At 36.8% G+C, this 21,241-nt stretch overlaps 1 protein-coding gene across 2 annotated transcripts in view; it reads right to left on the bottom strand.

Moving 5' to 3' along the window:
- Tgfbr1 (transforming growth factor beta receptor 1) overlaps positions 1-21,241 on the bottom strand; it is a 57,569-nt gene that overhangs the window by 5,259 nt on the left and 31,069 nt on the right. For both annotated transcript variants that reach the window (XM_090330315.1, XM_090330316.1), the window contains 5 exons: positions 15,056-15,286; positions 7,641-7,808; positions 6,680-6,836; positions 4,933-5,057; positions 3,638-3,768 (listed from right to left, as the gene is read on the bottom strand). In XM_090330315.1, the coding sequence (XP_090186441.1) occupies positions 3,638-3,768; positions 4,933-5,057; positions 6,680-6,836; positions 7,641-7,808; positions 15,056-15,286 (812 nt within the window). The remainder of the gene's footprint in view (positions 1-3,637; positions 3,769-4,932; positions 5,058-6,679; positions 6,837-7,640; positions 7,809-15,055; positions 15,287-21,241) is intronic.

Raw genomic sequence — 21,241 nt, 5'->3', positions numbered from 1 at the left:
TTAAATTGAGAAATCAACTGCAAGCCCTACAACCAACCAAAAAAACAAAAGAATATTCTTGGAAATATAATGGCCTAAGAAGAAGGAGCCAAGAGATTGATATCTGTGGTTCCCCCAAAAGCAAAATCAATATAAAAGCATGCACAAATGAAAAAACAGATGAAGCTAATAAACCTTCCAGGAAGTGGAGAAAAAGACAAAACGACCAATTAGAAGAAAAGTAAAGGGCAGGAGAAATTTAATATTCAGCTTACTAGAGTAGAATAAGAGAAAGAAAATGGGAAGGAAGCAATTCAACACTCCTTCGGGAATTTTTTAGAAAAGATCACGTTTCTAAAGTAGAAGGACTAGATGCAAGCACATACATAAATTAATTTCAACATATACCAGGTACCATTTTAAGCTGAGAGATATAGCGGTTAAACTAACAAAATCCCCAAAGCTTAAGAGTCCAAAGGACTAAGCCACATAATACATAAATTACTGTAAAAGCCATGGCCTATTAGTGGTAAATGCTGAAAAAAATAATTTAGAGAAGGAATTAAAATATGAAAGGGGAGGAAGATGCAATCTTAAGAGTAGAAACCTGAAATGTGGAGCAATGAATAAGGAAAGACACAGGAAGACATGAGATCCAAAAAAGAGGATTTCAATATATGAAATAAAAGCAATCCCAAAATAAAAGCTATTCAATTGGCCTTGAGAACAAGTCTAGACAGGAAATAGTCAGAAGGTTCTAGAAGAGGCATATTTAGGAATTCTGTCAGTTTCATATTCTTGATGAGTTCCATTTTCAAAAAATTTATAAATCCTAGGGGCTGGGAGTTTGGCTTGCCTAGCATACATGAAGAGCTGGGTTCGATTCCCCAGTATCACATACAAAGAAAAAGCCGGAAGTAGTGCTATGGCTCTAGCCTGGAGAAACCACAATGACAGTGCTCAGGCCCTGAGTTCAAGCTAGGACTGGCAAAAAAAAAAAAAAAAAAAAAAAAAAATATATATATATATATATATGTACATATATATCCTAGAAAAGTAAATGATTAAATAAGTACATTAAAAGAATACCAATTTGAGAAATAATAAAAATGATAGTAATGGCATTAATTTAGTAACTGAAAACTGTATGTATTCATAAACATTAAATTTTCTTCATGCTTAATAATTGTATGTAATAACTATGGCATACAGACCCTCAGCTTAATTTTAATTATGTTCTAAAATCTATGTACCAGTGATTGCATATACAGATTCCCTTCTTGCATACTTGTTAATCATGACATTTGAAATATGATGTAAAAATGTTAATAAACTCTTAAAAATAATTGCATGCAATAATCTGCTGTAATTATTAAATGAATATGTAAATACTTCAAGTCCATACTTTGAATTATCCAGGTATCATTTGTGTATGTGTGTAGGGGTTGGTGTGTGTACATCAATATTGGGGACTTGAACTCAGAGCTTGGGCACTGGCCTTCAGCTTTTTCACTCAAGAACAGCTTTCTGTTATTTGAGTCTTAGCTCTACTTCCAGCTTTTTACTGATCAATTGGAGATAAGAGTCTTACAAACTTTGCTGCCAGGCTGGCTTTGAACCAGAATCTTTAGGTCTCAGACACCTGATTAGGTAGAATTATAGGAGCGAGGCACCAGAGCCTAGCTTCAGATAACGTTTATAAAAGACACTATTCCTTGTGGGTGGGAGGACAAAGGAGAAGTACAAAGGGAGAGAAGAAGGGCAAACAAATGCAACTGTAGTATTCCGTAAAAACTATGTGAAAAATGAACTATGTAACTTGTGGGTAAAAATGAGTAAGAGAAGCAGAGGGAAAGCAAAGGAAGGGGTGACACTGCCCCCCAAAAGAAATGTTCTCATTATTTATAAAATGGTAACTCCTCTGTAGAAAACCTTGAAAATAACAATAATTTATATTTGAAATAAAATAATCTACAGCTGGGGCAGCAAGTGGGTTGTCATATCAGAACTATCAATATTTTTCGTGCCAAACTGGATATGTTTTGAGCCTACATGACCTCTGAGTTGAACTTACAAAAATATAGTGAGGTTCTAGAGCACTGAAAATTCTCTGTATGCTGCTATGTAAACTGATGAATATACACTGTTGTCACTTGCCCAAAGTAACAAAATGCACAGTAATAAGAATGAACCCCAATGAAGAGTGTGATCATGGTGTATCAAAGTAGGTTCATCATTTGTGACCAATGGACAATGTGATAAAATAAAGGACAGCTGGGAGCAGTGGCTCGCACCTGTAATCCTAGCTACTCAGGAGGCTAAGATCTGAGGATCAAGGTTCAAAGCCACCCCGAGCAAAAAAGGACCTGAGACTCATCTCCAATTAACCTTTAAAAAACAGGAAGTGTGGCTTGGCTCAAGGGAAAGGTGGTAGCCTTGAGCTGAAGAGCTCAGGGACAATGCCCAGGCCAAGTTCAAGCCCCATGACCCACAAAAAAATAAATAAAAATAAAAACGAAGGATAATACATGTGTGGGGATGGGACATATGGGCTATGGGCAATCAATGTGACTTCAATTTCACTATGAATTTAAAACTTTTCTTAAAAAAGTGTTCAAAAGAAACCCAGATATTATCACTTGTCAAGTAGTGTCACATGCAAATTCTTTTTTTTTTTGGCCAGTCCTGGGACTTGAACTCGGTCTGAATGCTGGCCTTGGACTTTCTCAAAGCTAGAGCTCTATCACTTGAGCCACAGTACCATTTCTGGCCTTTTCTATGTATGTGGTACCGAGGAATTGAACCTGGGTCTTCGCCCATGCTAGGTAAGCACTCTACCACTAGGCCATGCTCCCAGCACAACATGCAAATTCTCTAACAACAACGAACTGTCACTCCTCCATGCCTATCTGAATACTTTTTTTTTTTTTTTGCTATAGGTAGCATACTCTCTGATACAGTTTACATGCAGTCCTACATTATTTATATACATATATTTATATATCAATTACTGATGACTAGTTTTTTAGTCATAAGCTACAAAACATCAGATCTGAAAGTTGCATCACTATTAATAATTGCCTATTACAACTAAGAAACAGTTTAAAAATTTTTGGAAAATCTAGGAATAAGAAGCTATTGACACTGTTGGAAATCATTTTCCCCAAACTCTTGGTTAATAGTCACCAGGGCAGTCAGATAAATAAGACTCAAAATCATTGAAAACTGCTTCACAATCATGTTAAACAAGTTCTTCATCTTACAAAGGGATGCTGCGTTCAGAGAAGTAAAGTGATCTGTATAAGCGTCAACTCTGAAATAGGAGCCGGACAATTTAGAATACAGATCTCCTAATTCCAACGGAGTACTTGTCCCAGTAACTCAGGAGGGAGGACTTCATCTAAAGGGCAGCAGTCTTACTTCATCTGGATCAACGATGTTGAAATCTATCAGTGCCACTGAAAATGCTCTCTGACCCTTGTAATGTGCTTAAAGGTGAACATGAAAAGCATACCACTTTCATTTACTGGTTTAAATACTTTGAAAAAGAAAGAAAATTAAATTCTAATTCCAGTCTGTTTTCCTTAAAGAAGGAAATTTCTTGATACAAAACAGAAGCAATTTAGAAAATGGCTTAATGTCAAGGAGAAATACTCACTTCACAGCTCTGCCATCTGTTAGGAATATTTGGCCTTAACTTCTGTTCACAAACTACTTTTCTCATTTCTTCAACGGATGGATCAGAAGGGACAAGATCATAATAAGGCAGTTGGTAATCTTCATGAATTCCTATAGAGGTTAAAACAATAGATTCTGAAGAATTTATTCCACCAATGTCACACAATCAGGAGTACCACCTGAGAGAACTGTTATAATGACCTATTACTAAATCAGGTAATTAGCACTAAGCGTCTATCTGCATCAACAGCCACAACTGAGAAACTATTTGGCCCATACCTTGAAATTAATCAAAGCCATGAGATAGGCAAAGGTTATTTTTAATGAACTATACTGATCAAGTTGACATTTCCCCCCGATAGCACTACTAGAGATCAAATGAGGTTTTATTTTGTGATTGTACAAGTGTCTTTCTGGGTACTGGCATATACATGCTTCATCAATGAGATATGAACCATGTAAAGCAAGCTTAAAGTGAAAGTCCTTTCTATTTGTATTTCTCAATACTATGTCTCAGTTGCTATAATTCCTAAGCATACTCTGTCCCTCAGTACCTTGGGTCCTAAGTTTCAGCTAAGTCTGGATCTCAAAACCGAGGACACTTTTTTTGTGTGTGCCCGTCCTGGGACGCTGTCCCTGAGCATTTTGCTCATAATCTACCAGTTAAGCCATAGTACCACTTTCAGCTGTGTGTGTGTGTGTGTGTGTGTAACCAGAGAGAAGAGACTCACAGACTTTCCAGCCTCGGCTGGCTTTGAACGGCAATCCTCAGATCTTAGTCTCCCCTGACTAGCTAGAATTATAGGTGTGAGCCATCAGCACCTGGTATGACACTGTTTCTTGACACATGCTCTAATCTAAAAGACAAATGCTCTAATCTAAAAGAAAACCTAGTGGTAATGGCATTATCACTATATTACTCTCTAACAATCAAGCTGGCAAAAATAACCACAATCTCAAGAAAAAGAAGTTTGACAAGGTCCATGCCAGAAACAGCTTCTGCATGACTTTATAAGCAGCCATTCATTCTAATAATTATAGCCTAAGTCAATGAAAGATTGAGTTCTGATGCTGCCTGAGAGTCAAAAGATATAGCTGTAAACTGACTGGCATGCCTTGTCATTTCCTTCACTCCAGGTTTTAATACCATTTTTTCTCTGGCACTCTCAGTGATCACCTGTCATTAACTGTAGGATTTTATTCAATAAAATTAAGTCAATTCTTGAACAACTTCTGCTCATAACAAACTGTAAGGAGAAAGAAGAGCCCATTTACCACCAATGGAACACCGTCGTGCAATCTCCCAGAATACTAAGCCCATTGCATAGATGTCAGCACGTTTGAAGGATTCAAAATGTTTCATATTTATGGAATCATCTAGAACTTCAGGAGCCATGTACCTAGAAAGAAGACAAAATTCTACTTTACTAAATAGCAGCAGCCACATTATTTTTGAATTTTTTTTTTTAAATTCCTTGGGAGTATAAGACTACAACTAACTTTTCCTACCTTTACCACAGTTGTGATAATTTTAAAAAAATGGTTCACATTCCCTATTTTTTTTAAAAAAAGCTTTCATAAATATATAAAGTACAAAGTACTTTTATCCCCACTATTAACATTTGAATGAATATCCTTTCTGACATTCTTCACACATACACATATACACAATTTACATGAGATATCAGACTCAAGAAAAATATCCAAATACTCAGGGTAGTTTGTAAATTAATGACATTAAGTAAATGACCAGAAATTCTGAAACAGCAATTTCAAGCTTAATGGTAATTTCACCCTGAGTTTTCATTATATTACCTGAAATCTGATTTGGGCTTATAGAAGGCACACATATAACAATTATAATTTAAATATAACCTCATGAACCCTAGCCTTATGTACTATGTATTTTAATATGGAACAATAATTAAACTAAAGCAGGACTTGAAAAGGGGCAGACACATATTTCAGGGAACAAGCCTTTAAGCTAAAACTACATTACAAGGTTATGAAGTTTCAAAAACCCTGTGAAGGTTATATGTCAAGATCCATGGAAACTTGCAGCAACCTCTGTTGAGGATCTCTTAAGCCAATGGAGAATTCCAAATACTCACTACATCCAGAAATCTAAGTATATGCTAGATAGGCTAAAGTTGCTAGCATTCTTCAAGTTCTAAATAGTAGTTCTGAAAAATGTTCTGTTAGGTAAATGGAACAAGGACTTTGGGGTCAGAAATCTGTGCTCTTCAGGTTATCATCCATATAAACAGTTTACAGTTTTTAACCTCTACAAGGAAGTTTCCTCATCTGTGAATTAATGGTAAGGACATCTCATTAGGTTCTTCTGAGAAGATTCCCACATGTTTGGCAGGCACTGTGATAGATAGTTACAATACACAAAACAAGCAGTGTGCAATCCAATAAAACATGCAAGACAGATAAATGGACAGTTACAACATAACATGGAAAATGTCTCAATGGTCTAGGTTCACTGTGCTATGACAGCCTTTCCTGGGCTGAGATCAGAAAAAGCTTTTCAAGAGTTCTGAGGATCACAAAAAGCTTTCTATGAGAAAGGATGAATGTAGGATGTAAGTTAAGAAAAAAAAGCAAAGGACACGGTCCATGCATAAGTTGTAAGGAAGATAGGCAAGTTAATAAATGGGAACAGTTGGAGTAGCTACAACACTGAATTCATTGTAGGCATTAAATAAGGACATGTACATGCATGAGTGCGTGCACATGCATGCACACATAATACCTATTAAGATGTTGGTGATAGAGGATAACCTATAAATATGTTACTACTGTTTTACAATTAATCTAATTAATGAAAATACTTTCTGGAAGTGCTACCTTTTATCATCAGACATCTTTTTGCCTTCAGAACAGGAAAGACAATGGGACTATTCCTGTGGCCAATCCAGTAAAATACCAAGTTTGAATTTCAGCAAAGACATGCACATATGAATGAGAAGAGAGAAAAGAAATTGATTTCAAGAAACACTAAATACCACTTATTTACCTTTTTGTTCCTACTCTGTGGTTTGGAGCTATATCAATTGTATCGGTAGCCGAATCATGCCTTACTGCCAGTCCTAAGTCTGCAATACAACAGGTGCCATTCTTCTTCACCAAGATATTCTTTGATTTCAAATCCCTATGAGCAATGGCTGGTTTTCCTAAAAAAAACAAAAAGAACCATAATTGCTGAAGAAGTACTACCTGTCACAATCCCCTTTAGGCTCAAAAGTTACCCTCTTGTAATGCAGGCTTTTCCACGATATCACCTGTAACCCCTAGACTTTTACTAAACAGTCTCAAATGACTCTCTATACCAGAAGCTTCTGAAATTCTGTCTTTAAAGAAAATGGAAACAATAAGATGCTCCAAAATATGATGCTCTAACAACGTAAGTCTCAAAGAATTACAGTGAAAAAAGACAGAAGATGAAAAAAGTTTGTTGGTGTATTGGTATCTTATGGATGCTTTACATGAAATCTAATTACAGTCTAACATCTCAACTCTGTGTGTGTGGGGGCACGTTCACACACAGGTGCCAATACTGGGCTTGAACTCAGGACTAGGGAGCTCTACCTTATTTTCAGCCATGGCTTACTAGTTGAGCTACAACTCCAGTACCAGGAATTTGCTGGCAAATTAGAGGCAAGTGTCTCATGGACTTTTCTGCCTAGCTGGAAGATCTCAGCTTCTTGAGCAGCTAGCATTATAGATATGAGCCACCAGCACTCAGTTTGAATACCACTTTTAAGAATTCACAAAAATACCCATGTTGTTGCAAAACCTACAAAATAAAAAATCTCTAAATAAATTCCCAGGCTTTTAACACTGAGATTTTTCTACAGAAAATGTTTTTAAGAAAACAAAATCCATTTAAATACCCCTACAGAGGCTGAATGCTATTTAATACACATTAGATTCACGATAATTGAAATTTTAAGTAATAAAACTATTTGAAAAGTTACCTTGAGTACCAACAATCTCCATGTGAAGATGGGCAAGACCACTTGCTGTGGACAAAGCGAGCTTGATCATTCCTTCCACAGTAACTGTATATCTGTTCAAGTAATCAAATAAGGAGCCATGCTCATGATAATCTGACACCAACCAAAGCTGAGTCCATGTACCATTGTCTGCAAAACAACAATGATGTTTCAGTTGAGTTGTAGAAACTTTATGGTTTATATGTTCAAACTTAATATCACAGTTACTCTCAACTCCATATCATACTACTACATGGTCCCTCTCCCCTTAAGTTTGAATTTCCTTCACAATTGGTTATATATTCAATTTGTTCTATACTTTTAATACACATCCTTTAAGTACTCCAAGTAATCCATTTATTCTTAAGGTTAAAAAAAGGATTAAGAATTCTATTAAAGAGCCAAGGAATTGTAGGAAGTTGATATAGTATCAAGTCTGGGACTTTCAAGTGCCTACATTAGGGTCAGATTAGGAGTTCTATGCCAGTTTCCAAAATTAAAAAAGCAAAATAAAAAACAAATACCACAATAGGGTAAGAAGTATCAAAGAGTCTACTGTTACCACAATGGGTATATAGAAGGGTAGACAAGTGAATGACCTTCTGTGAATAGTGATCTTTAGTGAAAGACCATGGATATAGTTCACAAAGACAGCAAGTAAGACATTGGATATAAAAACAAAAAACAAACAAATAAAAAAAACCCAACAAGCCAGGTGTGGTGGCTCACACCTGTAATCCTAGTTACTAGGAGACTAAGATCTGAGGATCTCAGTTCAAAGCCAGCCCTGGCATTAAGGAATGTGAGACTCATATCTCTAATTTATCACTAGAAAATGGGAAGTGGGGCAGTGGCTCCAGCGGTAGGACGGTAGCCCTGAGCTGAAGAGCTCAGAGACAGTGCTCAGGCCCAGAGTTCAAGCCCTATGACCCCGCCCCCCAAAATAAAAACAAACAAAAAACAAAAGCCAGGCATGGTTCACATCTGTAATCCTAGTTGCTCAGGAGGCTCAGATCTGAGGATCAAGGTTCAAAGCCAGCCTGGGCACTAAAGTCAGAAAGATTCTTATCTCCAATGAACTACCAGAAAACCAGAAGTGGCGCTGTGGCCACTTCAGCCCAGGCTGAATTCAAGGCCCTACCCCTCCCCACCCCAAAAGAAAAAGGAAAGAAAACAACAAATAGCAACAACAAAAACCAATCTGGTGCCTGTGACATAAGCAAACTGAACTTAGTTTTACCTAAGGTGATTTTGACTTAAACAACTATGAATGTGAATTTTGGTTTTCTTTTTTGCCAGTCCTGGGGATTGAACTCAGGGCCTGAGCACTGTCCTTGGGCTTTCTCAAGGCTAGAGCTCTACCACTTGAGCCACAGTACCACTTCTGGCTTTTTCTATGTACATGGTATCAAGGAATTATACCCGGTTTTCATGCATTCTAAGCAAGTACTCTTACCACTAGGCCAAACTCCCAGCCCAGTATGAATGTGAATTCTTAAAAGTTCCTTTGCAAGCCATTAACATGAATTTGAAATGTGTTACATTATAGGAATAATGGCAAAGATGCTTGGTAGGTTCCAAGGTTAGACTAGTGCACAAAAGATTATTTAAAAGCTAAGAGCTAGAAAAATCGAATTAAATTATGAAGACAAAATCCAAAAATCCTATGACTTTAAGAGACAGAGTAATTCAGTAAAAGATACACACTTTAGTCATTCTGACCTAGGTTGGAATCCAGGGCTTGTCAGTTTTTGGTTTTTTTTTTTGCCAGTCCTGGGCTTGAGCTCAGGGCCTGAGCACTGTCCTTGGACTTTCTCAAGGCTAGAGCTCTACCACTTGAGCTTCAGCACCACTTCTGGCTTTTTTCTATGTATGTGGTACTGAGGTATCGAACCCGGGTCTTCATGCATGGTAGGCAAGCACTTTAACCACTAGGCCAAAACTCCCGGCCCCAGGGCTTGTCAGTTTTACCACTCACATGACAGTAGAAAGTTTCTTAACCAAGGCCTCTCTGTTTTTTCTTTTATTTAATAATCATGGAGAAATGCTGGCGGGTTTGTGGAGAAAGAGGAACCCTACTGCACGCTAGTGGGAATGTAAACTAATTCAGCCACTCTGGAAGGCAGTTTGGAGGTTTCTTAAAGAACTGAAAATAGACCTTCCTACAATCCCGCCATACCACTCCTGGGCACCTACCCTAAGCATCATAACCCAGGATATGATAAGGACACCTGCTCAGCCATGTTCATCTCTGCACTATTCACAATAGCCAAGTGATGGAAACAACCCAGATGCCCTACTACAGATGAATGGATACAAAAAATGTGATATACATATATATATATGTATATATACAATGGAATTCTACATAGTCAACAAACAAGATAAAATAATGGCATTCTCTGGGAAGTGGATGGAACTAGAGCGAATCATGTTGAACGAGATAGGTGAAGACCAAAGGAACAAAAGGCGCATGGTCTCCTTGATATGTGGATATTAGATCCAAACACTACAAGAGCGATGACTCAATATTTGGGTACGCAATGTTATGGACAAGGTTTTGAAGATATAAACATAACTGCATAGACATAAAAATATATGGTGGGATATATACTCGATAGACATAATGTTATATAGATTTGATAGGTACCTGTGACATTCAAACCCTCAGCTTAATTTTAGTTATGTTCTAAAATCTATGTGCTAGTGATTTGTATATAGAGATTCCCTTCTAGAATACTTTTTCGTTAAACATGACATTTGAAATATGATGTAAAAATCAATGTTAATAAAATCTCAGCTCTTTTGCTGTCCCTTGGTTATCTCATATTGTTACAGTATCTCACTTTGTTATCTGATATATTGGATATATTTGTATTTGGTTATTTGAAATCGGATGGGGAAGGGGGGAAAACAACATGGGGGTGAGGAGGAGGGTAATAGGGACCAAGACATGTGAAAGGGTATCAATGTATGTGAATTAATGCACCTTCTATCTGGCAAATATCATGTAACCCTTTTATTACAATAAAAAAAATTTTTTTTTAAATCTTTTTTTAAAATCCACCAAAAAAATCCATTTGTTAGAAAGTAATAGTCTATAATTGTTAATTTTTCTGTTTTTTTATTACTGTGAGGTGGTGGCAGTTTTTAAGGCTATACAGAAGGAGGTAAGATTAAATGGTGATCCTCTAGAAAAAAATTGTATCATATTCTATATCACTTAAGATTTCAAAAAGAACATAGTACTAGTCTTATAAATTTCAGGTAATACAATACTTGGCAAATAAGAGCTTAAAATAGGCTTCTTCCTTCCCCACTTGCTGTAATATTAAAGAAATAATTGACATAAATCCTGCATTTTGAAGGTTGTTACTTCAAAAACAACATTGATTAGAAGAGATTAAGGAAGGAGATGTAGCTTTTCAGGTTCCAGAGGGAATTTCTCAGTATTTTCCAAAGAACTAGATTAATAATCCTAGCTTTTAATTAACTTTTTTTCATAGCCCTTATATCTCTATCCAAACTATCTTTATCTTTAAGTACATTACTAGCTTAGGTGAATGCTTATTAGCCCATGAGTAAATTTGAAATGTTCACAAACATAAGAAATAAAAAGGAACTACGGTAAAGGAAAAGGAGATTCTTCACGAGGCAACTGACCAAAGAGACAGAAAGTTAGGCAAAAGCCTGAGCATAAACATGGATTATGAGATGTAGTTAGCTAAGTCAGTAAGGTGTAAATAATGGAATAGGGAACTGGGGTAGAAGGTCTAGGTTCTGAGTAAGTCCATTAACTCTTGACAAAGAAGACAGAATAGGAAAGAACCGATAGGGCTAGGTAGTTCCTATAGTGACCACTAGATGACAGCATTCCCTTACTTGGTTGAAGCTCTTTTTTTGTACTGGGGATCCAACCCAAGACATAGCACTTGCTGGGCAAATGCTTTGCCTCTGGCTACATTCCAGCCCTTTTTTCTTTTTTTAGTGCTGCTGGTCCTGAAGCTTTAACTCAGGGCCCAGATGATGTTCCTGATGTTTTGTGCTTAAGTCTAGCCACTCTACCACTTGATTCACACCTCTACTTCTGGCTTTCTAATGGTTAATTGGAGATAAGAGTCCCTGAGACTTTCCTGCCCAAGCTGGCTTTAAACCATGATTGCTGTTTGCTGCTTTTTAACAAATGGATCTGAAAGTCAGACACAGCAGCTCTGGCATCTTTATCCACATTTGCAATTTGCAATATACATCCTAATACAAACCCTAAGAGATTTAAACTCAAAATGCAGATCTAGGAGTCACCACCATTGTAGAACATGAAATCAGAGCAGATAAAATCTTTAAGAGAACAATTAGTACTTGTAGAATTGGAACCTTTGCTGAGGGAATAACAAGAATAAGCCATTAGGCCCAGGCCTTGGGAAGCTAAGACAAGAGGATCACAAGTTGAAGACCAGAAAATAATATTTAATACCACAGTATATCTCCTCTGCATTCAGGAACAGATTGTGTTTTTTATACATAAGGCAACTTCATTGGTTATTATTTAATCAGAACAACTTGTCTTTAACTGTTATGTTGAAGGGCCATTCTGAATTTTTTTTGTGTAAACAAAATACAGAGGTAGAGTTTGCTTTAGAGGTGTTGGACATCAGACCCAGAGCCTTGCATATATAGGCAAACAAGGTATCATTGAGTTACATTCCTGGCCCTTTTTTTTTTTTTTTTTTTTTAGCTTTTTTTGTTGTTTAAAACAGGGTTACTAGGGAGTTCAGGCTGGCCTTGAACTTATTAAGCAGCCAGACTAGCTTCAACTTTAGGTCCTCTAGCCTCTGCCATAAATATACAAATGCAACAGGTTAGCAAAAATTCTTGAAAGGAAAAGTATCTCTACCAACAACTTCCCTCACCCAGATGAGAAAACTAAGATAAATTTTTATTCCTTTTCATTAAAAGTTTCTGTAGTGACCATTTCTTTACAGAATATTAGAATCCGTTTACTAAAAGCTCATGGATCATGAGCTATCTAAGACTCAGTTCATGGAATGTAAAATCAGCTGGCTAGACATTTCGAGTTCTTAGGACCTGCTGGCCTAAATGAGTGAACAAAATTTTATACTTATTGACCTGCATGCTTTTTCTTTTCCCTAACTCATTCCTTACCTACAGGCTCAATTTTTTTTTTTTTTTTTTTTTTTTTTTGCCAGTCCTGGGCTTGGGCTTGGGGCTTGAGTACTGTCCTGGAACTTTCTCAAGGGTAGCACTCTACCACTTGAGCCTCAGCACCACTTCCAGCTTTTTGCTGTGTATGTGGTACCGAGGAATCAAACCTGGGTCTTCGTGCATGCTAGGCAAGCACTCTACCACTAGACTAAACTCCTGGCCCCAGGCTCAATTTTTTTCAGTACTGGGTTACTGGTTCCACAAAAGCCAGAACACCTTTGTACTAATCAGAATGTTACCCAACTATATACTGTTTACTTTATTATAAATAATGGTGAACAATAGTCAATAAATAGTTTCATATTCCTTTAAAAAAATAAAAAAGCTGGGCACGTGGCTCATACCTGTAATCCTAGCTACTCAGGAGGCTGAGATCTGAGGATTGCAGTTCAAAGCCAGCCCAGGCACTAAAGACTACAAGATTCTTAACTCCAATTAATCACTAGAAAACCGCAAGTAGCACTGTGGCTCAAGGGGTAGAGCAGTATCCTTCAGCTGAAGAGCTCAAGGGACAGTGCCCAGGCCCAGAGTTCAAGCCCCATGACTGACAAAAAATAAAAATAAAAATAAAAATAGGGGCTAGGAGTTTGGCTTTGTGGTAGAGTGCTTGCCTAGCATGCACAAAGACCCAGATTCAATTCCTCAGTACCACATACATAGAAAAAAGCTGAAAGTGGTGCTGTAGCCTTGAGAAAGCCCAAGGACAGTGTTCAGGCCCTGAGTACAAGTTCCAGGACTGGTAAAAATAAATAAATAAAAAATAAAATAGACAAAAAGGAAGGAAAGTCAGAGGGGAAAGAAAAATCTAAGGATTGGGGGAGGAGTTAAGTAGGTCGTAGGAAAAACAAAATGAGAACAAAGAATTTGGTCTAAGTGTGACTACTACTTTTGTCTATTTGGACTTTTGCTTTAATTTAAATAGTAGTAAAGTATTAGTAGTCACTGATTATTGCTACCCACAGCCATTGCTGTACAGCAGCATAAGTATTATGTGTCTCTTTTGATATAAGAAGGAAGTATACTTAGTATGTATTTAGCGAAAACCACTAAAACTTCAATTAGATTCAGCCTCTAAACCTAACAGCCAGGTTTTAAAAAAAATACAGGGGCTTAAGTGATATTCCATATTGTCTCTGTAATTAGAAAATTGCAGATTTTGATAAGCCCACAGGACAATTTATTTTCTTCAGCAAGTAAGTTGCAAAACACAAACAAGCAAACAAAAAAAACAGTGCAAGGAAACCAAAGATTTTTAAGAGCCATATGAGCAGTATCAACCAAATGCAGTATGTGTACTTGCGACTGTATCTGAATAAACAATCTGTCTTTTTGGAAATAGATAAATGAAGAGCTGAACCAGACAGGATATTTGAAAAACATTTAGAAATCACAATGGTAGACATGCTTGTTTGACAGAAGATACTCTTTATCACTTAAAGATAAGGACTGAAATGTATATGGATGAAAAGATAGGTTATCTAGGACTGGTTCGATTTGGTTAGGTGTAGAGTAAGTAGATCCGAGAGCAGTGATTGACAGTGAGTTGATAATTGTTGAAGCTGGTTGATGGGTAATTAACATATTATTCTCTACTTTTCTGCATACTGAATATACTCTGTAAATGTATATATATATATATATATATAAGGAAATGCACAGATATTTTTAACCAAGCAAAAGATGCTTATTGTAAATAATTTGAAAATATAGAAGTGTAAAAAAATTCATTAAAAATTATCTATAACCACCATCTGAGACCAAACTGTTAATAAGGTCATTGGTGTATATACCAAAATATCCTACTGGGTTGGAAGAAATTACAAGAAACAAACATCTAAGCCCTACCCTACTTCAAATTTTGACCAACCACAGTTTATAAACTTTTTCAACCTTATAATAATTCAACTAACTGCCCAGAACGAAAAACAGAACAAGTATGTGACTTTCTATTACAGGTCTCCATTTTAAGCCAATTTGAGAATAAGAACCATTTGGCTATGAGATAAGACAACCTGAATGAAGGGTCTGTTTCCTAACGTTTATATTTGACTAAATGGATGTCATTTTTACAATTCAAATCTATTTCTCACCAAATATAGTGAGTAGTGAATCTTTAAAAAAAAGTCCTAACTACACTTTGTTATCCTCCATATGGGTCAGCAAATGCTACTGACCTTTATTGTCTGCTGCTATAAATCCCAGGATGTTTTCATGGCGTAACATTACAGTCTGATAAATCTCTGCCTCGCGGAACCATGAACGTTCTTCTCTAGAGGAGAATATCTTCACGGCAACTTCTTCTCCCCGCCACTTTCCTCGCCAAACTTCTCCAAATCGACCTTTGCCAATACTTTCTTGTAATACTATTGTTCTTGCAATTGTTCTCTGAACAAGCAGTGGTAGACCTAAAGACAAAAACAAACAATAATCACATAATCAGAAACATGTTCCTCAAACACTGTAATATACAGTGACTCAGAAGGTGTCCTAAAACTCTACCTTTAAGGAACTTAAATGTCACTAAGGAGATACAGACTACATCTAAGAAACAAAACAAAAACAACAAATGAAAAAGGGAAATTTTATAGTACAATAAAATAATCCAGAAACTCCAGCCCATAAGGTCAAAGTAAGCTTTGTAAAGTAAGTTCAATTTGTCTGTGTTTTATAGAATGGACAGAACCAAAATAGAAAAAAAGAAATACAATAGGTAGGAAAGGTGCATATTTCAAGAACCAGTCTGATTACCCAAAGGGAGGGGAAACTATCACCAGAACATGAAGAGCACTGAAGGACAGTGTAATGACCAATGAAGTCTGTACATAAAGAGGACAGACTTTGAAAAAAGTGCCATGGTTAGGGGGAAGTGATACTAAAATCTTATTTCAGAAAAGACTTTGGTAAGACAGAAGAAAAAAAATGATAACTTAAGAAACACAGAGCTGGGCACAGTGGCTCATGCCTATAATCCTAGCTACCAGGAGGCTGAGATATGAGGATCTCGGTTCAAAGCCAGCCCAGGCTCTAAAGGACCTAAAACTCTTACCTCCAATTAATCTCTAATAAAATAGGAAGTGGGGCTATGGTTCAAGGGTAGGGTGATATACTTGAGCTGAAGATCTCAGAGACAGCACCCAGGCCCAGAGTTCAAGCCCCATAACCCACCAAAAAAAAAAAAATCCTACTTAAAAAAAAGAATAGAAAAAGAAAAAAGAAACACAGAAATCACCAGGCACTTGTAGCTCACACCTGTATCCTAACCACTCAGGAGGTTAATATCTAAGAATCACAGTTCAAAGCTAGCCTGGATAGGACAGTCCATGAGACTCGAACTAGCCACCAAAAAAAGCCAGATGTGGGGCTGTTGCTCAAATGGTAGAGTGCCAGCTTTGAGCAAAGTAGCTCAGGGATAGCCCCCAGGCCCTGAGTTCAAGCCCTAAAACTGGCATACCAAAAAATAAAAAAATAAATAAAAATACTGAAATAAGCTCTGATTTAAGTTTTAATAAATTTTAACATAGAAACTGTTTCAAGGCAGATTTCAGACTTACTAACTGGCCAATGTAACATAGAAACTGAAAGAATGATACAAAGTAATAGGAAAAGTTGTATTTTGTTTTTATTTTTAGTAACTGACATTGCTTTACTCTAAAATATGTATATTTAAATACAGTCATACTTATTTCACTTAAAGGAATTTACTTGTAAAAAAACCAATTTAACTTATCTATATGTTTAAGAGATTTTATATTTGGGCTATGCACCAGTGGCTTGTGCCTTTAATCCTAGTTACTCAGGAGGCTGAGTTCTGAGAACTGCAGTTCAATGCTAGGCCAAGCTGCAAAGTTTTAGCCTTGAGTTATAAAAAGCTTAGTGACAATGCCCAGGCCCTGAGTTAAAATCCCAGGACTTGCACAAAGAGAAAGGGAGAGAGGGAGAGAGGGAGAGGGGGAGAGGGGGAGAGGGGGGGAGAGGGGGAGAGAGGGGGAGAGAGGGGGAGAGAGGGGGAGAGAGGGGGAGAGAGGGGGAGAGAGGGGGAGAGAGGGAGAGACAGACAGGCAGACAGACAGAGACAGACAAACATAGGAGGAGAGAAGAGAGAAAGAAAAAGAAAGGGGAGAGGAGAGAGACATGAGGGGGAGAGAGGGGGAGAGAGGGGGAGAGAGGGGGAGAGAGGAGGAGAGAGGGGGAGAGAGAGAGGAGGAGAGAGGGGGAGAGAGGGAGAGGGAGAGAGAGACAGACAGGCAGACAGACAGACAGACAGACAGAGACAGACAAACATAGGAGGAGAGAAGAGAGAAAGAAAAAGAAAGGGGAGAGGAGAGAGACATTCTATATTTGGGACAATCTTTTAGTATCTTATTCTCTAGCCACTAAGGAACTATCATTTAAAATATACTAACATAATTTCTATACTAGTATTTTATTTACACAAGATATGTAGACATAAATATGGCATTTACAATCTGTCTTTGATCTATTTAACTAGATCAAAGTAAATGAACTATCTACCCTCTGATTTTAGATGTAAAATGCTTCTAAGTCCAAATGTGGTCAGAAAGTGGTCAGAAGTTCTTCTCTTCTGTCTTTAAGTTTCTCAGATGGGTCTTTTCTTCTTGTTGTATACCCTCCCTAGTTAACATTCTAATTATAAACAATTGTTTTATGTACAAGGAGATTTCCAGCTAAAAACAAATCTGTGAAAAACAGCTCTGATTTAAATAAATCAAGGAACTCTGAACTATGAGCAATCCATTTCTAATCATTATGTGCTTTTTACTGTAAATGACTCACTAAATTTTCTTAAAGCTTTGTAAAGAGCCATAGAGAGCCATAGCACACATTTAGAAGCATACTGAAGAGTTCATTTCAAGAGATTAAATTGAGAGGTTACAAATGAGTAAATAAAGAAGTTATCAAAAACAGGAAGTCCAGAAATACCCATCAGGTTTAATACATGTATAAACAGTAATGCTCAGGAAAGATTAACAGGAAAATGAGAAATGTTGCCTTCCCTTCACACTGGATTCGAGATACAGAAATAAAATTAAAAACCAAATTTAGATTCATGATATTCTCTATTGGATTTAACCCATATGAATAACTAAGCATTTTTAAAGTAACAATTTTCTTCTAGTGACAAAAATAAGCATGTTAAATTCATATTATCATATTACTTTCCCTTTTTTAAAACTGTGGGAGAGAAAATAAGACCCGAAAATACACATAAAATACAAGAGCTCACAAGCACACATAAAACCTAACAAACACATACCCCACTCTTTCAAAAACTGGCATATAATTTACAATCTAATTACGGCCTAAATATGAGTACAGGTATAACCTGTGATTAATATTAATACAACAGTGATTAGGTTATCTTCACAGAGCTGCTACAACACAGTTCTTTATAGTCTTCCCTGTAGTTCTGAAGTTAAAACTAGGCTTTGAGAGGTAGAGATGAGGTCTTTCCTCAAATATGGGCTGGTAATGAGTTATGAACATGTGAATTCTAAACAGGAAATGCTTTACTTTACCTTTTCCTCAATGAGTGAAGAACTAAAAAGAGTATTGTGAATAATCATCTTGCTTGTTCACAGGCATGAATGTTATGTACAAGGCAGCAGTAAGGGAAATGGACTTTTCTGCTTGGAGAAGTTCACCGAGAAAGAGAAAGAAGGCTATTTGGACATGACTCAATTTTACTAATTATTTCACAAACATGTCTCATTTGAACTTCACAATAATCCATTAACAAGCTTTTCATAGCTTTTAGTTTAAAGATGAAATAAATGAAGCATGAGACATCAGCAAAGTTTTACAGAGCAAGGCGTAAAATGAAAGAAGCGTTCAGAAAATACAGAGCTGGGATACCTGATGAACTTTGAAAAATACATTAAGTAGAAAAAGAATAATTCATTCTGCATGTCTATATTTTAAGAGACAAACATAAGCTTGTTTAGAAATCAATGCCATGATCATGAAGCTGTGGTATATTTACACCATGGAATTCACTATGCTGCCATCAGTTAGAATGACATCGCCCATTTGTAAGGAAATGGAAAGACTAGGGAAAAAAGAAACATAGGATCCATGTTTTCCCTCATTTGTAACAATTAGTATACCTCCAGGCTTCTCCTAACAGAGGATCATAATAACTCAAAAGCTATATACAAATGTCCACATAGGATGAAGCTAAGGGAAATGAACTCCACAATATGGAAACAACAGGTTTATCTTTGTGATTGTTGTTCTTAATGTACTATGTGAAACTATTTCTTTTCTATTTTTCTTTTTTCCCCTTATGGTTTACCTCATGTTATTACTGTATCGGAATGTGGTACCTGGTATATTGCATATACGTTTATTTGAAAAAGGGAAGGTAAGGGAAAAACAAGATGAATGGGAGGGGGTGAAGAGAGGAAAAGTGAAAGAAAAACATGGGAAGGGGTAACAATGTTCAAGAAATAACATACTTACTACCCGATGAAATGTAACTGTAACCTCTCTGTATAACGTCCCAACAATAAAATTTTAAAAATTTTTTAAAAAGAAAGAAATCATTGCCATGCACACAGTAATGCTTTTATTTACGTGAGCTTTGTGAGCATGCACTGCTTTGATTTCCCTGGGTACAAGTTGGCACCCTAACTGTCCAAGGGATTAATTTCAAATGATTGTCGGCTACCCCAGTTTTTTGTGACTTTTAGAACAGCATAACTTACTTAAAAATATTTTTCCCCCTTTGGGAACCCTTTGAACTAACTCCAAATCAATGAAACACTCTCCCTCTCTCCTTCTCTCCCTCCCTCTCCCTCTCCCTCTCTCTCTCTGTCTCTTTCTCTCTCACTATATCTTCACTACTTAAGCTGCTCCTTCTTAGTCTAATCGTCTAATCGTCTCATTCCCAAACTGGTTCAAGGAACCCCTAAGGTAGTCTTAAGAAAAAGGCTGGCTCCAGAAAAAGTCTGTATGTGGTTCAGGGAAAGAATAAATTTACTGAATATATACTATCAAGTTTTACAGAAGGCTTCAGGTCATAGAGTAAGTTTCCTCATGATACTTAATGTACTGGTCTACATAAACAATAGATATTAAGTTCCTTAAAATAAAGATATTTGTCATTATGTGGGCTTTTTACATCATTAATGTGATTTTGTGCTTCAAGGCTGCCCTTTTCTGATGCTGATAAGGTTTTCGAAAGATAGACAGACAGACAGACAGACAGACAGACAGACAGAATCTATATACATATGTCATTGTAAAGTTCTAACAAATTGCTTTATTTTTAGTAAAAGAATGTGTTTTGTATTCTTTTAATTTTTCATTTGTTTGAGAAAGGGTGCCACTATTATTAAGCCCAGTCTGGCCTCAAGCTCATGATATTTCTGCCTCTATTTCCTAGGTACTGGGATTACAGGGATGTGACACCGTGCCTAGCTTCTGTTCTGTACTTCTCATGAGGAAATAAAAGTCCAAAGAGGAAATATGGCTTAACCAAGGACTAATTAGTAACCAAGCTTGTGCTGGAATTTGATCCATTGATGTCTAGGCCAAGTATTAAATTCCAAAACTGCAGTGAATAGGAATATGTTCCACTCTCATCAAAGAGAAAAAAAAATAAAAGATACTTCTCTCTCATTTTAAAAGTGAAATATTTATGCTAAAATCTACCTCGGATGATTCTGGCCATTAGTATCATTTCTGATCCCATAAAAATCAACGAAACAGAAAAGTAAACATCTCAGAGGTCATGTGCCCACAAAGCTACATTAAATAGTAAGGTGGCCATACTTTCTGTTCTGAAGAAAATGACTAAGAATCCACTGGTTTAACTAAAACAACAATAACAACAACAAAAAAAACCCACAAACCTGAGATAAAATAACATCCCAATTTCACACACATTTCTATCGTGCCAGTTTTCAAATACAAAAATAAAGTTGCTAGCCAGTCCTGAATAGAAAAGGTAGCTGCATATCATTTAAACATCTTTGAACTTAGCTCAGGCACCAGTGGCTCAGCCTGTAATCCTAGCACTCAGGAGGCTGAGATCTGAGGATTAGGTTTGAAGCCAGCTGGGGCAGAAATGAAGGCTACTCAGAAAAAGCACGAAGTAGGACGGTGGTTCAAGTGATATAATATTAGCACAAAGAGGCTCGGGGACAGTGCTCAAGCCATAAGTTCAAGCTCCAGGACCAGCAAAAAAAAACCTTTGAGCCTCATCTGTGAGAACAGTTGCCCTCATCCTTCCTACCTCACATATTCATGAAAAACAAATTAGGCAATGTAAGAATACTTAGAAATTAATACAACTGTGGAGCTGATTTACTTGTTCCAAGAGCAAAAATGTAAGCTCC

Source organism: Megascapheus bottae, chromosome 3 (genome assembly GCF_031878675.1).
Source record: "Megascapheus bottae isolate mThoBot1 chromosome 3, mThoBot2.hap1, whole genome shotgun sequence".
NCBI lineage: Eukaryota > Metazoa > Chordata > Mammalia > Rodentia > Geomyidae > Megascapheus > Megascapheus bottae.
This window is presented reverse-complemented; position numbering and strand designations above follow the sequence as displayed.